Genomic DNA, 26,673 nt, shown 5'->3' with positions numbered 1-26,673 from the left:
TATGTAGTTAAATCTAGTTACTCCTGGAAGACTCTCTCTTGTCTTCTATAGTCACTGTGGTTTAACTTCTGACTGTGGGCTTGGTCTGCAAATTCTGCTGCAGATGCTTTTGAGGGTCCGGAACTCTTTTTGCAATTTGTCTTAACTAGTTATATCTTGCATCATTGAAACATTTTCAAACTGTGACTGCAATAGTAGAAAAGAAGGGAAATAATTGTGTTCATTTAATTTAAACTGACTTCTGTTTGTTTGGTAGGCCATGTTGTGCAGAGCTGCTTTTTATTTTATTGCCAGAGCATTAAAGGAGAAATGTGTTCATTTGCTGTAGATACAAAAGGCTCTTGTTGTATTGTCACTCCTTTGGGTACCAGTTGTCATATTTTCTGACTCATTTCCATAATTTACAGAAAAACTGTTGAAATTCACATGTAAAATTAAATACCTTAATTGGAAAGGGCTTCAGCAGAACAAAAACACCCAAATCATGTCTATGTAGAATGTTATGCAAATTGTAGCAAAAAATGTGTCTTAACCTGCAGAGAGGAGTGACATCTCAAATTCAGGGGACTGCATCTGAAGTTTCTCCCATATAATTTACCTTGATTTTCATCCTGCTTTTATTTAAGTGGACATGCACAATTCTCAGCTTACACTGTAATTTACACAGGCGAACCAATAAATATAATAGAGTTGGAATTGAGTAGCACCTGTCTAGTAGCTTGCTTAAATTTTCTTTTGATTCACAGAATGTTGAAAGTTCCATGCCAATATTTAGTTGGGTTAGAAATACTCTATTACTGCAGCCTACTAAGATTTTAACAACTAGCTTAATCCATTATATTTTCTGCAACGTTTTCAGTGGGGAACTCACTGCAGCAGTGATTCTTCCCTAACAACTTTGAGGCAGATTGGCAGGGTCAATATGTGTAAAAGCTTGCATGAGAGTTACCAGTGTTGTAACCAATGACAGAAAGCTTAAACTTAGAGATCTTTGACTGAATTATTTAATGCTATAAGCTAAAAAAGAACTAACATGGCACAAATGCAATAAATGTAGTCTGCGCGGTTTTATTATGAATGTGCAACCTAGGAAGCTGCCTAAAAAGAACTGTAATGAGCCTTTTCCCTCAGCTTTTATCTGGGCCCTGGGGCAGAGCATGGATGTGCACTTCAACTTGCGTTAAGAGGTTTCTTTAGAATGGTGAAAATGTTTTTAAACTTGAACCACTCCCCCACAGCTCCGTGAGAAAGATCCTGCCTCAGTGTGCAGCAGAACTTCTCGAGTCCCAAAGATTTATAACTGGTCATAGAGCAGGAGTGCAGGGCTAAGAAAAGTGTGGACAGATCCCATTAGTCTGAAGGGGATGTTAATGTAGGAGCATACAAAAGACTCTTATTTTTACACTTTAAAATGTTATTCGGGAACATTTTTCTCATCAGCTATCAGTGACAAATAGATCAATCCACGTTGTGCTAATATCCTGTAGGATGGTGGAGTTGTGTAAATCTGACACTGTTTACAAACAGTGAAGCGGTATGTACAGAAGCAAACAAACTTGATTCTAAAAACTTAATTTGTTGTATCCATAGAGAGGGAGAAAAAGAGAAAGTGTTCCTATTTTGGCAATGTTTGGTTTCAGGTTAATTTGTGCAATAGTTAAAATGAAACGTTCATTATAGAGCTACTCAATGTTACTGAGGAGTTATTTTATAAAATGTTTGAAAAAACATAAATTTAGTCAGATGGTATGTAATTGTTTAATGCTTAAGGAAACAGAAAATCCTAGTTAGACAGACAGCTACTAAGCTATAAAATCTGGTGGATGACATAGATTTAAGAAAGCATAGGCTTAATGCTAAAAGCCGCATTGTTAAGTTTAGCACTTCTTATATTTCACACCTTATATCACTATATCCTCATTGTAAAAAGTGTACATTTGCTCTTTAATTTGTCACTGAATCTAACTTTTATCTCCAGATTGTCTAGGGTTTGTGATATTAATCAGTTTTAGCTGAGGAGAGCTATAGGTACTGACTGCTAAGTAATGTCTCAAATGATACTGAATTATCAACTGTATTTAAAGCTGTCACAACCAATATTTTATTTTCCTTGTCTTTTTTTTTTTTTTTTTTCTCCTTGTATTTTTTTGATTTATTTTATCACTGTGTAAAACTTTCCAACAGTGCGTGATAAATGAAGGAATCAGATGCAAAGCCTGGGAAGAAACATTTATGGACCTTTTCTACACAGCTAAAAATAACAGCTTGAATAATCTGTGGTTGCCTGGAAACTCCTTCACACATTCCATAAAGCAGATTTGGCCCCCAAAACGTTTGGATTAGGGATGCCTTCTCTGTATGTGGCAGTAGACTCCAACTTTCAAAGCGTCAGCGGTGATGTTATGCTTGGGCTACTGTGGGCAAAAAGGGGACCATTCTTTATACCCAAAGCTAAGAATTTATTGTTAGTCTAATTAAAAGTTCTATCAGCGTAAGCAAAACACAACAAACAGTTATTGTTAATCCTTTTACAAGAATGCTAACACTTACAGTCCAAATTATCTAAATAATACAAAACAAAACTCATTAACAATATGCAGGTACAACTGTTGTAAAAAAAAGACCCAACAGAAAAATAAAAACCCAAAATATTCCCACTATCTCTCTCATCTTCTGATGTTAGGGTCACCCTTTGATGCTTTGCCAGGTGGTTCATAAGTTTAGTCTGGGAGGAGTCTCAACAAAGTGTTGATATCTTCAGGTCTTTGCTGGGATGGGCATGATGGGGGTGTCTTCTTCCTCTTTACCAGGAGGTGAATAGTGTTGATGGTTTCTTCCACCTCGTGCTTTGGTCCACTTGAGCCCTTTTTTATACATTTTCTAAAGCTTTACCTTTTTACTTTTTCATGTTTGGTCTTCAGCTCTGCATTATAGCCGATTATATCGTATGTGGTATGTTGTGTGTGTGTGCTACGTACTTATTTCTTGTGCTTCTTGTTACCCCTAAAATGAGTTTTGACCATCTCCTAAGTTTGTTCTGTCATCTATAACTAACTACTGTTGAGTTGTTGGTAAACCTGGGGCCTCTAGGATCTTTCGATGCATCCCTTTTTAGCTGCAATTACTCGTCCTGTGCAGTCTTGTATGTGGCAACTTCTTTCTTCCCTTACTGTTTTCCGTTAACTCTCCACCTACATGAAGCTGTGACACTACTTTTCATGACCAAAGTGGTTTCTTTAGTTCCTAACCTAATACTGGTAAACAGAGCTACGAATTGTAGCATCTGGCAAGAATTTCCAGCCTAATGTAGTAAGGTAGAGTAAGATTAGAGCCATGGTTTTAGGCACTCCTCTTCCAAAGTCCTCAGCCCTTTCTGGAGGCCCTTTCAGGCCCTTGTAGTTGTGCTTGCAGGGGCTGATCTGCAGCCCTTCCCCCAAGGTGGTATCAGCTACAACTGTCAGTGGAGTTTGGCGTATTTGTCCTTATTTAGTGCTCTTTGCCTCCCTGCTCTTCATTTGTCTACTATTTTATCTGTTCTGGCGTGCACTGGTGTTGGTTTAAGTCGTCTAGTGCCTTTACATTGAAAAGTCTAGTTGCCTAGTCCTCGAGAAGAGCACTGCATGGGGCTGACCTGCCAGTACGTAGTATGGAGGTTTGTTTGCATTGTGAAAATGTGAATTGTTGTTTTAAAACGAGAATGGATATAACTGCATTTGAGAGACAGCATATCTTTGATTCATAGTGATGTTGAAAAAATTCCTGGTACAGTGTATATGAATATGAGTTAAAAATAAATCTGACAATTATTTTGTAATAATAAGAATGTTGTTATGGAGCTGAATTGATGCAATCAGCATTGACTCAGACTCAAAAAGTCTGGTCCAGACCTTAGTTATTCCTCCTTCTTGGCATAACACTTTGCTCCTGAAAATAAGAGAAATCTGCTTTCTGTGATCTTTACAGTATTAATTTCTTTTAAGATAGTTTTCAAAAAATTCTGCCCTTGAAATTGCACAGTCATCTTTACAAACATGCAATCAAGTATGAAAAATAACGTCTGTCCTTGCAGCTGCCCATACACTTGATGAGAAAGAAACAAGAACCAGTAACAGTTGTATCTGCTAGTGCAGCTTTTGTACATTATTGCTCACTTCTAGAATAGTTGACCTTTCCTGTATCTTAATATCAGCATCTTCTCAAATTATTTTTGGTTCATAAGAATCAACTCTATGGCAATAGAGTGTCTTTGTTTGCAGTGACCTTTACTGAGATAACTGTAAATTTTTTAGACTTATGGATTGGTGCAATATACACAGCTATATATCTAACACATCTTCTCTGTAGATACAGTGCCCAGCTATAGCAATCTCTAACCAGGGTTTCTTTCTTACAGTGTTCTATCTTGAATACCACCCTATCTCATCTATGAAATTGCCTTTGGAGAATTAACGAAGTTGGGTGTTGACATTGCAATATAAGGGTGAATGTAATCAGAATACTTCTGATTAATCTGATAGAACACAGTGATGGGCTTTACTTCCTCATATATTCAACAACATGTTGTGTAAACAGTTATTCAAAGGTAAATGCCAAATATGTTTTAGCTGGTAAGCCTGTAATGGACATTGTGGACTAAAGGGGTTTCTGCAGTTCACAAAAAGTTGCTGTGGACATTTTGACAAATAGAAAATCATCGAGATCACAGAAAAATAAGATCATACTTTGCTCAGTGAGAGATGTCTAAAAAATCAGTGTGTCCATCCCATAGTCAGTAGTGTTATATTTTCTTCTGGCAGAAGCTGGTCTAGCTGATTTTTAAAAAAAAACTCTACTTATTTCTCAACCGCTATAAACACTTTGTGTAGCCAGAATCTTCCTTGCTGCGATTACGCCGCCTCCTCACTCCCTCTTGTCCTACCCACTACTGCCACCACAATCAGGTTGCTCTCTGCTCTCTGGAGCATCCTGGTGAAGACTTACCAGGACACCTTTAATCTTCTTCACTTTGAGCTAAATATCCTGAATTCTTTAAATTTTTCCTCAAAGTCAGCTTTTCCGACTGTTGCTTGTGCTTATTTCTCTGACTTGGATTTCCTAATGGGTACACATCTTGCTTAAAGTGTATCTTCTCAGGGTCTACCAAGGATGAAGAGAGTAGAGGTTGCTTCACAGGATTTACCATTTAAGTCCTGGTTCTGTATTTCAGTGGGCCATTAGGTTCAGTTGCGAGCCACTGTCTTTCTTGAGACATTTCTGCAGGACTGTTAGGCATCCAGTTGCTTCCCATCCTGGATTTGTACAGTTTAAAGTCTTCCTACCTAAATGTAGTACCCTCTGCCTACCCTTCTTGAGCAGCTTATTGTTTTGCCCAGGCCAGCACTGACATCGTGCAGTGTTATCCTCACTTTGGTTTCAGTGCAAATGTCTTGAGTGCCATTTCAGTTTCCACAAAAGTGAAATTTCTGTGTGCCCTCGGTATTCATAAATACATTATTTCAAATTCTGTGCATGTAAAGAGAACGTACAGTGTCTACATGTTCACAGTGTCAGGAGGAAGCTTATTGTGCTTTTCAGCTGGTAGTAGGTCAGACAAAATTACTTTTACTAAGGAGTACAAATTTTTCTTAATGAGCTTTTGAAAGGCCTACAGATTACACAGTAATTTTTTTCTTTCATTTCTTTCTTTTTCCCTACCTTCCTCCCACATATTCTAGACTTCTATTTGATTCTATTAGATTGTTTTCTATTTTCAAGTTCTGCTTGATTATTTCAAAATAAAGGTGTTTTTTTTTTTTGAGTAGGATTGCAATTGTATTCTGTTCATCATGAGCTATTTATTGTTCTAAAAGGTGGTTTTCCCTACTGCGTAAAGTGTATGAGAAAAACAAAGCACTCCAGCTATTTCTACTATACTTTTTTCCAGTCCCAAGCAGAAGCCATAGGAATCTTTTCTATGAAGAATGCATTATAAATTTGAAAGGTGCATTTTATAATAAAATTTAATTTTATTTTTCCTAAATAAATAGAAACTGCCACTGTCTTCAACAGGTACCATATCAGTGCAGAAATGGAATTTAGATTCAGTTTCTCTCCATGTGTATTTCCAGAACATCAATTGCTGTGAAACAGAGGCACTAAAAGGCAGTAAAGGAAGTGGTCTGTGGAACTATAAATGGGCTTTGCTTTCAGTAGAGTAATGAGAAGTTATTTTTTGAAATTATTTCTATTTCTCTTCCTCCTGGATTTCTTTTGTGGCCCAGTAAGCTAGAAAATAAATGAACAGAGAAGCCAGTCTTTAATGTATCCTAGTACTTTCAATTCTTTAAAAGGGGAGGAACGCTTCAGATTGAATCCAGGGCAGGTGCAAAGCTACCCATATGTATAAAACACTGGTAGAATATGTGCACTGCCATGAATATACTTAAAAAGGCCTTGGAAAAGCCACAGAAAGCCTGCCCGCTTAGGAAGGCACTAACTTTGTGCCTACCTTGACAAGCAATTCGGCAGAGAGGAGTTAACCAAGCGGTTATGGCATTGACTGACCCCTGTGGTCTTCGAGCTTCGGAAGAAGGCTTTGCTCTCATCCATCTGCGGGGTGCCTGAAGACAAACCGTGCTCATAAAGAATGTTGTGAATGCAGATCGTTCATGAATTCCCCGGGACACCTCCTCCTCTCCTCTTCTCTGCGCTCCCTCTGAGAGATGGGGAGCTCCATCTCCTCCTTGCCGGCGCAGCAAGGAAGGCAAACACACCCCGTGCAGATCACGTGTGTGGACTGAAATAAGCTCTGTGCAGCCAGACCTGGCAGTCGGTGTGTTTGAGCCCCTGGAGAGCTCTGCTTGCTGGAGCACTGAGGGAGGACACCCCCCCCTTTGCCCATTCGTAATCCCAGGGAGCAAAATTGTAAGGCAGGGCACTGTTCTCGCGTGCAAAGCCGCACGAGTGGAACTAAGGCATGCTGGCAACACTCGTGGTGCTAGAAAATGCCCGGCTCTATCCACCTCTTGTGCAACTCAGTTATATTTCATTAGCGTAATTTTATCTGCAGATAGCATGTTTGAGTTGATTTGGAGGCAGGAGGGCAGAAATAATGCCAAGATATCATCACAGATTGTTCCAGAACTGTTGAGAAACTGCTGTTCTTTAATTCTTCGCTTTGTTGTACTTACATACAAAATGTATGCAACAAAATGTAACTTCACTTACATATGTACAAAATAGCAGTAAAATTATGCTACTAAGCTCCTGATCTGCATATATTTACTTCCCCTTGTAGTATTCCTCTAACAGGAATTGCCATCATCTTTATTTATTTAAGGCAGAGTTGGGCACCCTGTTCTTTACTGGAATTCAGAGAACAGCCAAGGTGACAGTCAGAAGAAAATTAGGCAGTGCGTTTCCATAACCCCTTTCTTTGTGTTCAGAGCAAATAGCTATTTAATTTGCATGGACAGATTTACTTTGTTTTTGGAAAGACAGTAAGTCAACTCTGCTGGCAAAAAGGCATGCTAGACAAGAACTGACAGTTCTGTCCTCACGTGCTTTTGCTACTTTGGGAACGCTGGGAGCGCTCCTATCCCTGTGGTTTGTAGCTGGTTTTGCAAAGTCTATACACATACCAGTGCACAAAAAAAAAAAAAAAAAAAAACAAAAAACAAAAAACCCAAAAATCATATATTTTCAGTTTATACTAGAATCCAGCATTCATCCTTAGATCAGTCCTGGAGTCTCTTTCCAGTGGGTGGTAAAATGCCATCCTTCACAAGAAAATTTGTGATCAGCTATTCCCACCCTGCTCTCTTTTGTGGTTGCTTTTGTTCTCCTCCTCCCTTGAAACACGATGCACATTCATGAGATATTTTTGACCTTGCACTCTGATTAGATCACTGTGACCAAAGCTGAGAACAGACTTTCTCAGCTTGCAGCATGGCAGTGTTTCTGTCTTTGAAGCTGATCAGAGCTGTCTGCGACTCATGGTTTTTGGTACCAGTGAGTCACTCAGATCAGATTTTACTCAAAAACTGTATTGGGAACAGTGTAGGAGCTGAAGCTATGAAATTTGGGATACAGAATTCCTTGGCTTTGACTTTGTTTCCACCTATATGGTAGTATTTCTGCTGACGAGCCATTAAATTTCCGAGTCCTTCATACCTGCTCCCTTACAAGGATTTCCTTGCATCTCCCTATAGATTAGGTTTGCACCCGGCTAAAGAAAAACTTCTTGTGAGAACTGCTTATCAAGGAAACAGCAAAACTAGAGTGGTCAGCTGTGTGGAAGCTTTTCAAGAACAAGGAACACGGGGAGAGAGGCAGGGAAAGGAGAAGTTGTTCATAGTGCTGGAAAACATGGTTTCAGAGTAGAGCTGAACTGGGGAGAAGACGGTAGCTGGAGATTCTTGAGAGGACAGAAATAGATCATCGGCTGAAGGGTTGGTGCCACTGAGAGCATTTTGGTTTTGGAGCCAGACATGTTCCGTAGTGATCACAGTTACCCTGAAATTCTCATTTAAAGAGTTCAGTATGTCACTGAAAGCTCCTCCAATGTACCCGAGAGAGCAAAATGCGTTCTTCAATCAGAGAATACGTACGTGACACTGTACAGGATTTTTCAGAGAAAATAGTTAAGGTTTACAGCTTCAGGAACAGTGAGAACCTTTGGTGTCTTTATTTATTTTATATTGAAATACCAATGAAATGGAATATATCTTAATTTTAAACTGTTGGATGTTTTTGGATCTCATTCTTCTTTTAACTTAATGGAAAAACACATGTGCAAGTTGAATGGCCTAAAATTTTATGAACCAGTCTTCTATCTCTGAATTTTCTTACAGCTGTTGAAGGGTTTTGGAGAGGGCTCACTTTATTCATCTCTCTACTTTGTAGCAGGGACCTATTCTCCCTAAATCATATTTGGTATTTGATTATAAGCTTGTGACTTAAAGTTGTTTGCCAGCAAAGACTGTTATTCTTTCTTCCTCACTTTTTCTGCAATTCTGTGAATCCATCACTTTCTGACTGTGAATATATGAAATATGATGTGATGTATGAAGTAGTCACAACAAAGAGAGAAATGACTTAAAGAGGTGGAAGGCTTTATTTCCATGCCACTAAAAAAACCTTAAATTATGTATCTTAGTTTTTTGTACCAAAAAAAGAAATATCATCTGCTGTTTAGGAAAAAAATAGAGACGGAAGACAGAAAGAGAAGCATCATTCTGAGAAAAAAACCACCCAAACCCCTTTTGTTTCATGTCTGAAATCCCATTCTGTTGTTTAAGATAAATGTGCTAGAGGAATCAAAGAGCTCCAGAAAGCGTTTTAACTGTGCAGAGAGAAAGTGAGCCTTGCTCGGACAGGAGATTTGCCGATTACGTTCTCTGGATGACTGTGCATTTGATTTGCATTTTCTCTCAACCGGTTACTTAAATAGGTGCCTTAAAACCCTTCAGGATGTACAGAGGGATCCTGTCTGGAGAGAGCCTATTTTGCTATTTGAAGTCAGTCTCCTGTTTTAAAGAGATTTCCCTCTCCTCTGTTTATCTTCTAGAGCAGGCAGCCAGGGAGTCGTCGGGGTCCTGGGGCTGCAGCCAGCCTGTCGGGAGCCGCAGAACCCTTCTGTCTACCTCCTAAACACTGAGAGGTTTCTCTGCGATTCAAACCCATTGATTATCAGGGGTAACCCGTATGTGCCACATTTGCCTTTTTTCCTTTTCTAATTTATTTTAATTTGAAGGCAGAGACCGTTCTTCCTGCAGTATCTGTAGTATCTGTGAACTTTCCCTGTTACAGAGTCAGAACAAAAGTGTGGCAAAAATAATTGAAAATCGCCATACGGTAACTTTTACGTTGTTAGCACATAACAAGGCTGTGAAACGTAAAGTGTTGTTCTCTCTTTTCCTCATGCAGGCTGGATTGCCATGTTGGGAGCCATTTGGCTACTAGTGCTAGCAGACATCCATGATTTTGAGATGATACTGAACAGAGTTGAGTGGGCAACCCTCCTTTTCTTTGCAGCATTGTTTGTTCTCATGGAGGTAAGATTCTTTGATTTCTAAAACCTGAAGAGTTATAACCAATTTAAAATATGAATCATGTTCCTGGGCAGAGGCCTCCTGCAGATTCAATCATGCTGGAATATTGCAGATTGCATATAGTCATGGTAGTACAGAGAGAAATTGCAGAGCAGTGGAAGTTGGCTGGATCTCTTTGATATTTAATTTTTCACTGTAAGCTTGGTCTCACTCTCTCTCCTTTTGCTGCATTTTCTGAATATGTCTGACACCATAATTTTCATATAAGTGGAATTTTAGTTTCCAGGTCTATGGAAACCATGCTGCTGGTCTGTGTGTGCAGATACTTTATATGTATTTATGTGTTTATTTTGCAATTATTTAGACAGGCGAGAAGAAAAATAAAAGAGCAGGACTAATCCAGAGTTGAAAAATGTTCTTAATGCTGTCTGTTACATGCTGGCTACCAAACGGCCTACGAGATTCCATGGGAGTATGGTTTGAAAGGATAATATCACTGAATTTCAGTTTGCAATTTAATTTAAAAATATATTTGTTACTTGAAATGCCTAGATATCTTACTCTGTACTTACTTTGTGTTTGCCTGCTTGACTATTAGAAACAGTTCAGTCATGTTTGTATCCCACTTTATTTACTGTTTGATGCTTTCATATAGCCTGAATGGATTTATTTTTTACCTCAAATGTTTGGATAGTTCTTTGTATGAATACTCACGTTTACTTGTCAATTAGGCTTCTGGAATATTTGGTATTATTCAGTTGTTATTTGTTGGGTTTAAATTATGTAATAATGTTGTACAAACATAACTAACAAAACCTAAGTGACCACTGACACTGCCATGGCTAATCAATTATCTGAGTGATCATCCTGGGAAAAACTGGTAATAACAAATTTACTCACACAGCCTCCTTCCTCCCCTCTCCCCCTCAGTAATTACAAAGAGCCTAAGAATTTGTAAATTGGGAACTCTTAAAAAAAAAAAAAAATCACCAACAATAAAAGGGACAAAATTTGAGGCAAATACAAACAGCAAATAATTCAACTCACTCTAATTAAAGCCAAACTGGAAGTCAAAATCTGGTAACCTCGGAGAAGATGAATGGAGACTCTGATTATCATTAAGAGGCTTGTTTGCGAGCTACTAGGTCTAAAATTAATCAGGAAATGTTGATTTATTGTACAATCATTAGTACAGGCAATTTTTAGTTCTCTATCTTGTCAGGCTCTATATAACCTTGCGTTTTCTAGCTCTTATAGGGAATCCATATTGAAGCCATGTTTATTTTGTCTGCTGCTGCTGTAACAGTTTATTAGTTGCATTCCCTGATGTATTTATTGTTTTAGCTTGGATTGAATAGTTTTGATTTGAGTGCTGTGTGACTGCACAATAGCATAGTAAAACATGCAAGAAGTTATTTGCCATTTACTGCCAGACTTTGGGTACGACTGTTGTAATTCACTGAACTTCATTTTTATGGTTTCTCAGGTCACCAGTGAATAGTTTGCTAATGAAAGAATGTTTTTCCTGGCTCTTTGAAATATCAGCAGTTTAAGGTCATGAAAGAAACTTGTACAGATAACCAAGAAAAAAGTTAGAGACATTAAATTCTTCCCCATAAATGAATGAGAAAGATGTTCTAAGTATCATCACTTCTAATTTTGATCTGAATGTATTACCCTTTGGATTAGCAGGAGATGACAGTCCTTGCCAAGGCATTTATCTTTTCTTTAGATTAACAACAAGAAGAAACAAGTCAAAACAAAGGTATGCAATGAAGTATAAAAAAATCTTTCCATGATCTAGGCATTCAGCAGTTGTCAGCTCATATTCTTCACCCCTGCTGATCCTTCACCTTGGATGGTTCCCTGTCTGAAGCTATTTCCTACTGCTTTAGATGTTCCCTTTCCTATTACAAGGCACATTTAAAAACCTTTGTGGGGCTTAGGCTGCAAGTAATTTTGGAAATATGATTTGAGTTCCGGAGCCATGGGGTAACTCTTGGAGGTTCTGCCTTTGCATGCTCATTGGTCCAGTCTGGTAGATCTTTTGCAATGAAAAAATCAGAAATCCTCTCTTGTTTTCTACTGTGTCCTTCGGGCACTTTGTCTCTACAGCTGTCTTTTTAGTCCTTGTTCACAAGTGGCTGTTCCAGGCTATAAAATCTTTCTGCCTCTTCTGTCTCTGTGACATAAGTTCCTTTGCCTCTCAGGGGTACAGCATTTTGTTCACTTTTGTAGTCAAAACTGACATTTTACCTTAATTCCTTCAGGCAGAGTTTATTTACAACAGTCATCATGACACACAGTCTATAAGAGGTTTTCATGCAAATTTTTGTGCATAAATTAAACTTTGATCTAAAACAGCACATGATTTTTTTTCTGCAGTAGAACTCTATTTTGAGCTGTCAGACAGGAATTAGTACACTTGAAGGCACCAGTTAGTGCAGTAATACTTATTCCTCCTAGAAGACACAGGAAGATCCAAGAGACTCTCTGTTCAGTTTGCCCCCAGGGGAGGCCACTAGCAGGATGTTAACTGCTGAATTTCACCTGGGTGCTTGCAGGCAACTGACCTGCATATTGTAGAAACACCCTAAAGTTGGGTGTGCAATTAGTACTGTCATCAGCTCTAACATGATGGGCTACCTGCAGACTGACAGTCTTGAAGGAGTGATGTGCCTGTCCTTCACTCCCTTCCCTCTTTCTCAAATATCTCTTTTGTAGTACCATGTCTGGATTTCAGAACAAATTCTGAGGGTTACTGAAAAGGCGTATGTTCTGTTAATAGATAATGTCTTGATTTGAGCTCAGAGGGCAACTGAGCACCACACAGCTGCTCACTTCCTCTTTTCCCCCAAAAGAACATAGATTTATTACAGACACTAACAACAACAACTCTTAACAGACAGAGTAGGACAGTGAGAAGCATTGCCACATCTTGAGAACACCTTCCCCCCACCCCTCCCTTCTTCCCGGGCTCAGCTCTGCTCCCGATATCTCTACCTCCTCCCCCAGTGGCGCAGGGGCAGGGAATGGGGGGTGCAGGCAGCGCTGCCACTTCCTTCATCTTCGGTGGGGGGAGCTTCTGGAACTTCTTCCCCTGCTCCATCGTGGTCCCCCTCTCACAGGAGACAGTCCTCCACAAACTTTCTCCAACATGAGTTCCTCCCATGGGCCACAGCATTTCCCCACAGTGCTCCGGTGTGGGACACCAACTTTTCTCCGACTGGATTCCCTCCCACGGCTACAGCCCTTCCCAAGCTGCTCCGGCGTGGGACTCCCCCACATGCTGCAATCCTCCCAGCGCTGAATTACAGCAGCGGGGGCTGCTTCTTCCCACACAGTCCCGGCCTCCTTTGTGTGTAGACACCTTAGTAACCCATATGAAGCCCCTCACGGGCCATAACTCAGTGTCTGCTCCACCATAGATCTTCATGGGTGGCAGAGGGGGGGCCGCCCTGCCGTCTCCCCACAGGATACAGGGGGGTCTCTGCTCCGGCACACCTCCCCCCTCCTTTCTTCCTCTGTTCCTCCACTGACCTTGGTGTTCACGCAGCTGCAGCAACTCCTCCTCACCAGTCCCACTGCTCCTCACCACGTCCCTTCTTAAATACGTTCTGGCAGAGGCGCAGCTGATGGGCTCAGTTTTGGTGCAGAGCTGGAGCTGACTTGGAGCTGGGGGAGCTTCGAGAAGTTTCTCACAGGGGGCCACCCCTATAGCTCCCTCCCCTGCTACCAAAAAACCCACCACTCACTCAAACCCAGGACAGATAATTAAGTAATAAAGCAGCAATGTTAACTGAATGTAATGCTGGACTCTAATTGCTGAGAACTATATGTTAAAAAGTTTATTTTGAAGTGTGAACACAAAGCAATTGCAGAAAAAATATTACCGTTCATTAAGAATTGTGTTTACATATATTTAAAGAAGTCACTGTCATAACCTTTGAGTTGATAAAGCAACACAGATAGCTTAGAATGAAAATGGTGACTTAAAATTACCGACAAGAATTAATTTCAAACTTTCTCCTGGGAATTTAAAGTATTGAAAAAAATGTCCTTTTTTTTTTTTTTTAATGTAAGAGGTATGTGTATGTATTTAAAAGTCTTATCACATGTTTTCTGTATGCTGCAGCTTTAAACGTAGATATACTTTTCCTTGTACAATGCATTCTTAAAAGGAAAGATAACTTCTGGGCCAAATGCAGTACGTGGTGATACGCAAACCACTGTAATTCAGCTGCCGCCTGAACAAGCTGCAGGAACAGGAATTGCCAGTCTGAATGACAGCACTTTTGTCACTCCGACATTACCGTGTCTCATACCACACCACTCGGTACCTGTTAGGATCTTTGTCCATCTCTGTCACGGAATTTGACAGTGGGCGAGTCGACTGGGTTTCTCCCAGTGATGTCTCTGATGGGCTCTGTCTGACGGCCGGCCGCGCGGGTTGCACGGAGCTGTGCTGTGTGAGTGCTGGCTGCTGCAGCGCCGCGTGGGAATGCACCCACTAAGTGAGGCATCGCAGCTGACCGATTCTTTGCCATGGCAGAAAAAAAAAAAAAAGAATGCAAGGCAACCAGCTTGGTCCGGGCTGAGCCAAAAATCGTGTGATTTTCTCCCTGAGAAACTGAAAAGTCATAAAATAGATATACCTTATTCGATCTGAAAACAGTACTTCATTCTGGACACCTGTAAGAAAAGAAAACAAAACCAAAGCGAATTAAAGGCTAGCTCTCATGAGTTAAAATCACCCTTTTCTCTTGCGTTTTGAGGGAATAGAGCATTCTTTTGGGGTGTGAAGACTCAGTTTGTATTCTTCTGTCTGCTCAAGGAGACACCAGAGCCGTCACCAATAAGCTGGGGTCTTCACATGTCTTTTCATCCATGGCAGTAGCCGTGGTTGCATGGGATGCTCTCTGAGCATCCCGTACAAGTGGGGACAGCTCTCGCAAGGGAGGACAGAGCACACTGGTCCAGGCTGTCCCCGGGCCCAGTGCTTACAGGGCTCACCCTGCCCAGTTCATGTGCCTGGCTTGGGCATCAGAGAACTGGTTTTCCTGCCCCTCTGGTGCTGCTGCCTCTGGGCCAATTTCCACTCACCCAAGATCTCTGGCCTGCTTTTAGCAGATGGGTACTGTTGTTTCTTCACGGGTCTGAGAAAACTGTTTAACAGAAACACGTGTTTTGTTTTCTGCTTTCTTCGTCCGAGACTGAGCCGAAGATGCCTGATTTCATCTGACCTTTTAAACACATTATGTACTTCTATCTTTATTCTGTTTTTTTGGGGGAAGTTGGTTTATAATCAGCTGTGTTCAGGTATTCGGAATACACGTATCTACTGAAGAATGTAATCTTTACATTCCAGCCATTCTCTGGTGCCTGTGCCCCTCGCTCTTAAGAAATCCTACCAGTCATTCCAGCACAACCAGCCCACTTCTGCAAATGCAGCTGCCAGTTTTTGCCATTACTTTTCTTTCCACCCATTGCAAAGTTGCCATAGAAGCTACATGAGATGAGTATCAGTATCTTATGAATGGAAAGGAATTGTATTTTCTTACATTCACTGAAAAGAAGGTAACTATCGGGTACTTCGCTAGTTGATATCAATGTCTTCTCTTTTTTAGGCTTTGGCTCATCTGCACTTAATAGATTATATAGGAGAGCAGACAGCTTTGTTAATAAAGGTATGTTTAAAATATTTACAGTTTTTTAACAAGAAAAATAGTTTTACTCCAATAAAATAATAATGCTTTCATTTTTAATGTAATGTTAATTATTGCATTTCTGAATCAGCAGTATCAAGAAAGCATGTCATACTTTGACATGGGTGATACTTAATATGTGTGCATCTGTCCACAGCCAGAATAAACATAGCCAGAAATGCGAAAGGGAAACCTTTTCCGTAGTCTAAAAAACCCCAAAATACAAAAGTGAAAAAAGTATAAACAGCTAAAGGTGAAAGTTCACAGTTGCACAATCTATTGTGTGAAATCTGAGTATTAGAAATATCAGCCTTTCTATTTCTATTTGTTCAAATTTTCTTGGAAAAAGAACAGTAATTTTATTACTACGTGTCAGGCTATTTTCTTTAAGATGCTTTTGCTATCTCAGAGCCTAAAGGAATAATAAATGTTGATAAATGAAAACGGTGAAGAACATGTAATTATGCCATGAGGGGAGACAGAGCGACGCTGATCTCACCAAAGTTGTAAGTTGATCTTTCTCGATTCCAGGTGGTTCCTGAGGACCAGCGCTTGGCGGTGGCCATCATTTTAGTGCTCTGGGTGTCTGCTTTGGCCTCCTCTGTGATCGACAATATCCCCTTCACGACGACAATGGTAGGGTCTGCGCAGCACTCGCGCATCCTCCCCCTGGTGCTGGCAAGGGACTTGCTCTTTGCTTTTTGTTTTTGACCTCTGCTGTGTTGTAATTTACGTTATCCCCTGAATCTGAATCATTATTACAAGCTTATTCGTACTGTTTAGGCGCCTAGCTGGCCAGTTCTGCTAGCAGCCAGTTGGCTGTGGAAGTAGAGGCACTGTTTTGGCTGCAGTTTTGCTCTTGCCCTCTTATATTCACATCTGTGGCTGAAAAGTAAAATCGTCTTTTTGGTGGAAACTGTCACCATCCATCCACTGCTATCAGTATTTTACCTCTATGTGCTGTCTAGTTGTGCTAATGTGTTTTAACACCTGAACCTTTTGTTGCTACCTTACTTATGTAATTAGTTTAAAAATCAGCAAATAATGTTAAGCATAACAAATCGTTATCAGCAGCTGAGTTTTAATATCAGAAAAGTATCAAATTATAACAAATCAGGGCATGCTCAGATACATTTATTCAATCAAGTTATCTGTTTAAAGTGCAATAATCCCTTCATCATACCATAGGAATGATTCACTGTTACAGCTTGTTCTCAGCTAAGCATAATTTTTCTGTGCCTTTTTTCTTCCATTATTATTGGATGGTCATGTCCACCCTCAACCTGTGTCAAGGTTTAAGACACTTCTTACAGGGCATATGACAGATTGGACGGATTTGTGACTGCTCTATAATTATATATTAATGTGGTATTTTGGTTTGATTACTGTGATGTTTCCTGTGGAATTATGTTGATTTAACAACAGCAGACTGCAAGCAATAGACATGAAGGGAAAGACTGGTTCAGGATGACTCACGTCCCAGCAAACACTTGAGGACTATTAAGCAATAATGCAGAAATCTTAGCTTATAAGGTTTTGTCTCATATCCAGCTAGTCTGTGAAAATTGGCTTGGAGCAATACCAAAAAGCACCTGCACGCACATCGACCAAAGGGTCTTTTACAGGTTTGGAAAGGAACCCTCTTTTAAGGGAGTATGTTTTGGGGAATGGGGCTGAAATGCAAGAGACTCTTGAGATTCCTGAAGACCACATTTTTTGTATCTTTGAGGGAGGAAAATACAGATGGACAGGAAAAGATCCTTGCCAACAATTTAAACATTTAAATTGTATATCTTTTTCATTCTGTTCTGAGCAGAACCAATAGACTGCTGCATTTTTTTTATTTATTTTATTTTTTTCTGTAAAAATAGGTGGAGAGGAGGAAGAAGGAAAAAACATGCAGGCATATTCTCACCTATGCAAAAGCAGTCATTGGCTGAGGTGTTAAGATACTAATGTGTTATATGGCAGACTGAAGTGGAGACCTAGCATCATCTAGCTCTGTGAATGGGCTTGCACTTTGGTCTTTGTTATTCTACATTATAAAATGTGTACAGAAAATTCATAAGTAAATAAGTAAGCCCCAAGTTCTTATGTAAGAATGCATAAACTTTCATTTAAAATTCTTTTTGGTTCTTTGGCACTTGCGTTCAGCTGTTACCACAAGCAATATCTGAGTTTGGAAGGTTATTTATCACTATATATGTCAAACTTACGAACTTCTGATGAGGAGATTTAAATATACTGAACCAAGCTCTTTTGTAGAATGTTTTTTTGCTAATTTGGGACTGAGTGTGTGTGTGTAATAAACACACAATGCAGCAGGTGTTTCTTAGATCTCCTTTTATTTATTCACTTGCTATTTGCAGAATCAAGCTGTAACTGTTAATGGCAGTTAACCATCCACACAGCAAATTCACTTTTCAGCCACATAGTTCACTCGCACATTCACAGTCACCCAGTGGGAGCAACAGCTTGCAGGTCAACCCCGAGTGTGTACTCAGAAACAGAGGATCATATTGACCTGCTTCTATAATCTGAGTTTGGTTTCATATGCCCTAGTGACATGGGAGTTTTGGAGCACCTGCTGTGATGTAGTGAACGATCCTGTCCTTTCCTGGGTTTGAAAGGTTCCAGCTTCACAGCTGAGCCTGCACTCATAATAATGAAAGACAGGTGTGCCGAGTCCCTCCAGGGCTCCATAAATCTTCAGTGCTGAACAAATATCTTTAGGACAATGGGGCAACCTCTCTTGTGATTTTTGTAGTCATAGCCTAGGTACTGGTGGCCTGGGTACTGTACTCAGACTAGGTACTGGTTAGGGATGTGGGACCCATAAATTTCCTCCATTTTTTTGAACCCTGAGATACAAAAAAAAAAATCTGGGTAATTTCATAGATATCAGCTGTATGCTTTGCCTGAGCAAAGAGTGTTTGGAGTGTCTGGAGGCATGAGAGACCTCTGCTAGTAGTGGATTTTCTCACCCCAAGGCATTTATCCACTGACCAGTAGGAGTTAGAGGAAACAAAGCTTACAGGGTGACAACTGGTTTGACTTGTACACAGATAGGGATTGCTGAAATATCATGCAGAGATGATGAAAGACTTGGTGGCAGCTCACAGTCGAGGACACCGATGGTGTCTCTTCTGCCTTAGAAAGGTGATATATTATGATTTTTGTCCCAGATTCCAGGGATGAGACAGTCCTGCCAGCCCCAGCTCTTCTGGCTGTGAGCCTCCAGCCGACTGTGGGCAGAACTACTGTGGTGGCAAGGGGGTCTAGAAATTCATACTGCTCTGTTCCTTCAGGGGTGGGGAGGTGCGAGGAGACAGACACGAGTTCATTTGTGGGATGTCCCCAGCACTGTCTTGGTATTGCTGAGTGAGGTCTTCCACTCATCCCCTACAACACTGTGTGGTGCCTGTTGTCCAGACTGGAAGCAAGGAGATGGGATGGGCTACACACAGTGTAGTAACTCAGAAATGACATGGGGGTGGACAGAAGTAAGGCTCTCCAATGCAACACCACTGTTGGTCAAATTCTTTACTCCCAGCAAGAGTAGACCTGGTGTAACCCCACCATCAAAAATGTCAGTACCACGTGGAATTCATGTACAGAGGTCGCTGAACTGAAATCTCTGCAAAGAGCTCAGAACACAGCAAGTATTTTATGCTACAAAGGATGCTGTAGAAATATAATTGCATCCAGGAAATAGTGGAATGAGTTTCTGAGGGCACTTAGCTCATTGTAGGTTGATTACTTTTACTGTTTCTGTCTTGGTGAAATTCCGTTTGCGTTAAACTAAAATAAAGCATTGGAGCTGCACAAAGACAAAGCAGTTTTCAGAGCCTCTTCCAGTTGACGTGTCATATAATTTGTCCTGAATGCAAAGATCATGAACTGCCCCAAAAGAAGATGAGGCAATTGAAACTTGCTTGACGAACTGTAATCCCAGGACTTTTCCCTTCTCTTTAAACATTGGAAAGTGAAGATTCAGCTCTGTAATTGAATAGGTGTTTATATGAGTCAGTGTTTATTGCACTTCATTGCATAAGCATGCCTGGAAATTGTGATAGCTGTCTACAAGTGATAAGAAAATCAAGAATTTCTTGTCAATATGTAAAAAATGTACTATAGCAAAATATTTTAGAATTACAGAATATAATAGATTATTTCAATTGGAAAGGACCTACAGTGATTATCTAGTCCAGCTGCCTGATGACTTCAGGGCTGACCAAAAGTTAAAGCATGTTGTTAAGGGCACTGTCCGAATGCCTCTTAAGCACTGGCAGGTTTGGGCACCGACCACCTTTCTAAGAGGCCTGTGCCAGGGTTTGACAACCCTCTTGGTAAATAAATGCTTCCTAGTGTCCAGCCTGAACCTCCGCTGGTGCAGCTTTGAACCATTCCCACGTGTCCTGTCACAGGATCCCAGGGGGAAGAGCTCAGCACCTCCCCCTGCCCTTCCCCTCCCCAGGGAGCTGCAGAGAGCAACCAGGTCGCCCCTCAGCCTCCTTTTCTCCAAACTAGACAAGCCCAAAGCCCTGAGCTGCTCCTCCCAGGACGTGATTCCAGCCCTGTCACCAGCTTGGTTGCCCCTCCGCTGGGCACATTCAAGGACCTTCACATCCTTCTGAAACTGTGGGTCCCAGCACTCTCCAGACGAGGCTGCACCAGCGCTGAATCCAGCGGGACCATCCCCTCTTTTGCCCGGCTGGTTGTGCCGTGTTTGAGGCACCCCAGGGTGCAGTTTGTCCCCTGGGCTGCCCGGGCTCACTGCTGGCTCACCCTGAGCCTGCTGCCGACCAGCACCCCCAGGTCCCTTTCTGCAGGGCGGCTCTCCAGCCACTCTGCTCCCAATTTATATTTGTGCCCAGCCTTACTGCACACCAGGTGCAGAATCTGGTATTCCGACTTGTTAAATTTCATCCTATTAATCATAGCGCAATGCTCCGGTCTATCTAGATCTCTCTGCAAGGCATCTCATCCCTCAAGAGAGTCAACAGCACCTCCCAGTTTGGTATCACCAGCAAACTTGCTAATGGTGCATTCAACCTCTGCATCCAGGTAGTTGATAGAGATATTGAAGAGAGCTTGCCCTTGAGCGGAGCCCTGAGGAACACCGCTAGTGACTGGTCACCGGCCAGGTGTAGCCCCATTCACAACAATGTTTTGGCCTCTGTCTTTCAGCCAGTTCTTCATCCAGTGCACCGTAAACTCGCTCATCCCACGGTTGGACAAGTTGTCCAGAAGGGTAATGTGAGGGACAGCATCAAAAGCTATTACTAAAAGCCAGAAAAACTATATCTACCGCCTTCCCTTCATCCACAAGACAGGTGACCTTATCATAGAAGGGTATCAAATTAGTTAAAAAGGGCTTTCCCTTTGTGAACCCATTTTGACTGTGCCTGATAATTGCATTATTCTTTAAATACCTTTCAGTAGTGCTCAGCATAATCTTCTCCATATTTTTTTCCGGGAACCAAGGTTAGACTAACAAGTCTGTAGCTCGCCAGGTCTTCCCTAATGCCCTTTTTTTTTTTTGGATTGAAATAACACTGGCTGGCTTCCAGTCAGTGGGGACCTCCCTAGACTCCCAAGACCTTTTGTAGATGATCAAGAGGGATCCTGCCATAACATTTGCTAGCTCCTTCAGTACTCTGGGATGAATCCCATGAGGCCTTATGGAATTCAGGTGATCCAACTGATCCCTTACAATTTCAGTGTCCAGATTCTGAGTTTGAGGCATACTTTGTGGGACACTCCATGAACTCTGACTGCATGTAGAAAGCTATGTTGCCAGCTGCAAATCTAATATATATAGATACAAATGAGAGTTGCTTAAATGACACCCACAAAATATTCTGTGCATAAACAATTCGTAAACCAGGAGCTTAGTTATTAAACCTGTCACACCTTAATTCTTGAATGGTGAGGGTTTTTTTCATGTTGGAGATCCAACTTTGTCTGAAGAATAAATGTGGCGAATCATGTAGTGATACTCTCTGTGTTGTTCTATTAATCCTCTGTTATTTCTCCTCCTTTTTCAACAGGCTAAACGCACAATGACATTCCTTGACAGTCAGACTCATTAATTTTTAAGACCTGCCTTTTCTAGTATTGTCATTTAAATAGACACAGTTTTCTGCCCTTAGAATGTTAGGTGACATGATTTTATGACCAGTATGCTCTTTAGTTTAATTCATGGTTTGTCAGCTGTATATGCCGGAGCCATCTGTTTATACTTTTCTTTTATTACCAGAACTAAAAATGTAGCCATAGTAAATCCCCATTTTAGCTGAGTTTAAATACTATTTCCTCAATATAGGGTAACAAACAATTTCCATTAACCACCTGGCTGGCAAGGTGACTTAGTCTCTGAGAGACCTTTGCTAGAAACCAGATAATTTTTGGCCCACTATTTGTTGCCTCTAAAGCTATCAGGGGCTTTTCATCTGCCGTACTGAATGTTTTGTATGTATCTCATGTTCTTAGTGCCAGTTTTATTTTTAGATCTTCTTTGCCTTCTGCCCTACCAGGATTTTCTATGACCGGCATTTCAGTGCTTGATAAAAATGTAAGACTGGGCTGTAGCTGTCAGCAGAGACAGACCAATCATCAATAATTTGGGAAACTACAAATAGTTTGTTTTCTATTAATGCATATTCTCTGAAGTGTTCAGAGAAGAAATCTTTACCATATGCAGTTCTCAGCAAAGCGTGTACCTTGAAATCCCATGGTGTAGAGCAGTAGTGAATCACTAAAATAGATGTGAATTGCTGATTCATTGTCATTTTGCACAAATAGACAAAATGGGCAATATGATTGATGGCTTCTATTGCACTGCATGGGTTTAGGAAAAACTTGTCTAGGTTACTCTTCTTGCACAACGGAGGTGTGTGATTTCTTGGACAAGAAGAAGACATCTTTGAGAAGCAGAAGCCACTGAGAGGGCTGCATTCTCTTACGCGTCTCCTGCCATCCCAGGAGGAGACACTCACTGGTGGGACCAGTGCCCCTCATCTTTGGTCTCCCCTCCACATATCCAGGGTCCAGCTAGTAAAGCTAAATCATAATTTCTGTTTGTATTTTAGAAGAAGGTCTTCATAGGTTCAAACGAGGTCTTCCTTCTTCATCACTTTGACTGGTGGAATGTCATTCTCATGAAAAGATTTTGTCATAAAAAGAGGTTAAAGGTCTTGATTCAACTTCTTTGGTAATTTGGAGTCTTGGAAATGAGTCCATGACAACAAAGTGTGAAAATGTTAACTCTTTGATATTGGTTTTGCTTACAAAGAGAGCAGCCTATGTACCAAAGTAAATGTCAAAGCAAAATGTTCAGGACTTATCATCCCACTTTTGTACAAACAGGATTGGAAGAACAAGGCTTGAGGAGTGTTAAGCAGACAGTAGAATTGAGATGTGCAAACACCACCAGTCTCTTTTAACAAAAAGGGACTGCATACTACAATATAAATGCAAGGGTTGTTATGAGAAAACTATCAGTATTTTATGAAATTCAGCTTAGTAGTAATTGGTGTATATAATTCTGGTCTAAACTCTCAGTTTTCTCTTTTTTCAAAGCCGTCATTTAAAGTAAAAACTGAGCTTCCTTTCTTTTTAATTATTTCATCTGGTTTAAATTTTCAGGATGTTAGAGGCATGAGAGGAATAAGAAGAAATACACTGTCCTTCAGAATCATATTTTTTGAGTCTGAATTAATTTCTAATAGTATTAATTGTTAATAGATTATATTTTCTAGGGAAGATGATAATTTATAGCAGTAATAAAATCCAGTTCCTTTTTTAACAGCTTGTAATCTGATTTAAGAATAAAAACAGTGTGAAAGATGAAAATATATAAATATCCATTTTTATTCTTTTTATATTTGTAACATACCCTACGTACTTCCACAGTATATGGTATAAACAAGCATTTTCTTCACAAGGGTTGATTTTGATTAGGATAGTTATACAGAAAAATGTGCCAATATCTGTAGACACTTGCGTTGTTCTCTGTGCAGGGGCTTACATCCTATACGTACTTAATTCACATAACACCCTACATAAAATCAAGATTAATGGCTATCTCCTTTCTGTATCAAGTCTTTGAGGACACTCTCCTTTTTCCAGGTATAATCATTATTTCTCACAGTTGCATTTTTCTGTTTTAATACTTCAAGGCAGATAGTCTTACAATGAGTGGGTGAGCCCCAGGGATTTGGCTTCGCTCTGTTGAGCTACATCACTCATTTTATCTAAATCTTGCCAATCAAGCAGCAATGTGGGGTACTTCAATATTGAACTTTCAGCAAAATTAGCGAATTTTCAAGAAATTAGTCAAACAGATTTATCCTGGTGAGACGGTTGAAATAAAGGGTATAAGAAATAAAAGCTATTTTCCTGGGAAGGCATTATTTTTCTCCTTCTAATATTGATAAGGGTGCTGTTTACATAATCTGAAGAAGGTATAATGAAGGAACCATGAGGCTTCATATGCTTTAACTTTTGCTTTTTTCTCTGCTGAGGGGCAACACTTTGTAAAACTATGAAAAAATTCTGCATTCCAAATAGGTTAAAGCAGTATGACAAAGGTATTTGTACAATATGTATCACATCCAACTATTCCCTAGCTTGCAAAGTATTCTAGTTTGGAGTGCTTTTGATGCTATTGTAAATGCTTATGGCTTGAATCAGAAAAAGTTGTAGAACCAATTTAGTTTTTCAAAAACATTGAAAACTACAGTGAAAAGTTTCCTTCTAACCCTTTTATATGTTGCATTTTTTTTTTTAGTGCTCAGGTTAATTATAACAGTAGATGAAGCTAAGGTTTGAGATATTGATAGTGCAAAAAGGTTGCCTAACACATAATTGCATGAATGAGTGTGTTGAAAAATGTTAAAAGTGATTTTGAGAGAAAAAAGAGAGGCGGGTTCTTTTTAAACCAATCCCATGCATGGTCCTTATCTATTTAAAATACAAACACCTAAGCAATGAGAAAAGTCCATTGGCTTTAATTTCTTTGAAACATCTCTTCAAGAGTTCTTGCTGATGATCAAGTTTATTCTTTTTTTTTTTTTTTTTTTGAGTAGGAAAGTTATTGGGATGGAAATTCAAACAATCTGTTTTTGTTTTGCCTGCTTTTAGATAAGAAGAATTACATGCCAGTGATTTTTGGAGACTCTGTGGCATGCAGTTGCAACACAGGATAATCCATACTGTTTGCAAAAAAATTAGTGTACATTATGGATTAACTAAATATTTCTATCTGAAACACTAGAAATTTAACTGAATGTTTTGCATTCATCTTTCATCTGGTTATTCAAAACTGAAATTTATGGTGCATCATTCCTTGTTAGAAATGCCTCTTATTTACAAAGGATACATGTGTGTTAAATTTAAATTTGAGCATGTGTCAGAGGTCCATAGCACTGCCATTACATTTATGACTTATAACTGTTATTCTTTGGTAGAGATGAATTCCTTTAAATAGGGGAAACGTTCAAATTTAAGTGTACACAAGTATGCACTGCTAAGTCATGTTTCAGTGTTTGTCCCTTGCCACAAAAGCAGACATTTATGGGAGCAGAGATTCCTGATCTAGCCTTACTGCCTCTTAATGCACTCAGAAGCATGATATCACTGATGATAATTTTAACACAGATGATTAAATATTACGACGCCTTTTAAAAAGAGCTCACTGTATTTCTAAGTGGAAGAAAAGCAGTGTTTGTCAAGGAAAGAACAATAAAACCAACGGGGTCAAGTGCGTATTTGGGGTCGTAAAATACTTTATTGGGTTTTAAAAAAACTAAGAAATGGGTATTCAAGCATATTACACGGTTGCACCTTTTCTTGGTACATTGCAATGTATCTTTGTGTTTAAAAGAAGAGATGGTGAGTTGAAACCTTTGTTCAGTGACTTTCTTCTAGGGGGTTCCTGTGTGCTCAATCAACAGATGTACAGGGCACTGAAAGCTTGTGACGCTGAGCTCCTTCACTAAATAGAGAAACAAATTTTCTGATGGGAGCACTATGCGGAGAATGACCTCGTGGACTTTCTGTCTGGGTTCTCTGTTTTCCTTCTGGCTTCTCCTGGCCTCCACAGTGCTGTAATTAGGGAGGGGGCTCCTGAAGGGCCACAGGGCTCTGATTTCTGCACTGCTCTCACCAGTGGGGTGTGAAAATGACATTCCTTGCTCTGCACTTGGGAGCTGGCTGGCAACAGCTTTAGGACTGACCTCAGCAAGAAAATAGTATTATCATTTTAATTTCCTCTGCCAAACCACCTTCTCTGTGCCGGGCAGGGCGCGCACAAGGAGGAGTCTAATTAAAAAAGGTGTTGCTAGTCTCCATGGTTCAGAATTGTGTCCTCCAACAAGTGAGCTGCTATAGTACATCAGGATACTTGAAAATAATTCTGACGAACTAAATAATTGGTCTTGTCTTTCTGGTCAAAATTATATAATGTGAAAAAATGCTTTATTGAGGTCCAGCAAGATGGCTTATCCTGTGATTTCTGTATTTGTGTTTAAATTTTGGATTGAAAATTGTTTTGAAATAAATATAGCTGCAGTTTGATTTGCATTTGATCATGTTGCAGCAGTGATAATTTGAGAGAAACAAAATTTGTGGGGAGAAATGAAATCTTTTATGACCGTTTCATGGAAAAAAAACAGATAAGATGGTGGGCATCCTGACCCTTCTTTAGGCCTTAAAATCAAAACAGACACCTTCAGGCAATGTACAACTCAAGAATAACTGTTTAGACCTCAACATATCTTGGTAAATCAATTAGAGGATTTAAGAGGGATGATTAGCACCACTGACAGGAGTGTTGGGGAAAGGGTTGTAATTCTTCACAAAGCCTATATATTGCTCCATACCAAAAGAACACACACAGTCGGTAAAGGTGAGCATCACTCAGCCATCAAAGT

The 26,673-nt window shown here is 40.1% G+C and overlaps 1 protein-coding gene across 1 annotated transcript in view; it reads left to right on the top strand.

The window, feature by feature from the left end:
* The window catches only part of OCA2 (OCA2 melanosomal transmembrane protein), a 213,380-nt gene that overhangs the window by 124,662 nt on the left and 62,045 nt on the right, over positions 1–26,673 (top strand). The window contains exons 19-21 of the mRNA XM_032982477.2: positions 9,907–10,034; positions 15,659–15,718; positions 16,268–16,372. Coding sequence (XP_032838368.1) covers positions 9,907–10,034; positions 15,659–15,718; positions 16,268–16,372 — 293 coding nt within the window. The remainder of the gene's footprint in view (positions 1–9,906; positions 10,035–15,658; positions 15,719–16,267; positions 16,373–26,673) is intronic.

Source organism: Tyto alba, unplaced genomic scaffold, assembly GCF_018691265.1.
Source record: "Tyto alba isolate M040663 unplaced genomic scaffold, T.alba_DEE_v4.0 Super-Scaffold_14, whole genome shotgun sequence".
NCBI classification, from domain to species: Eukaryota; Metazoa; Chordata; class Aves; order Strigiformes; family Tytonidae; genus Tyto; species Tyto alba.
This window is presented reverse-complemented; position numbering and strand designations above follow the sequence as displayed.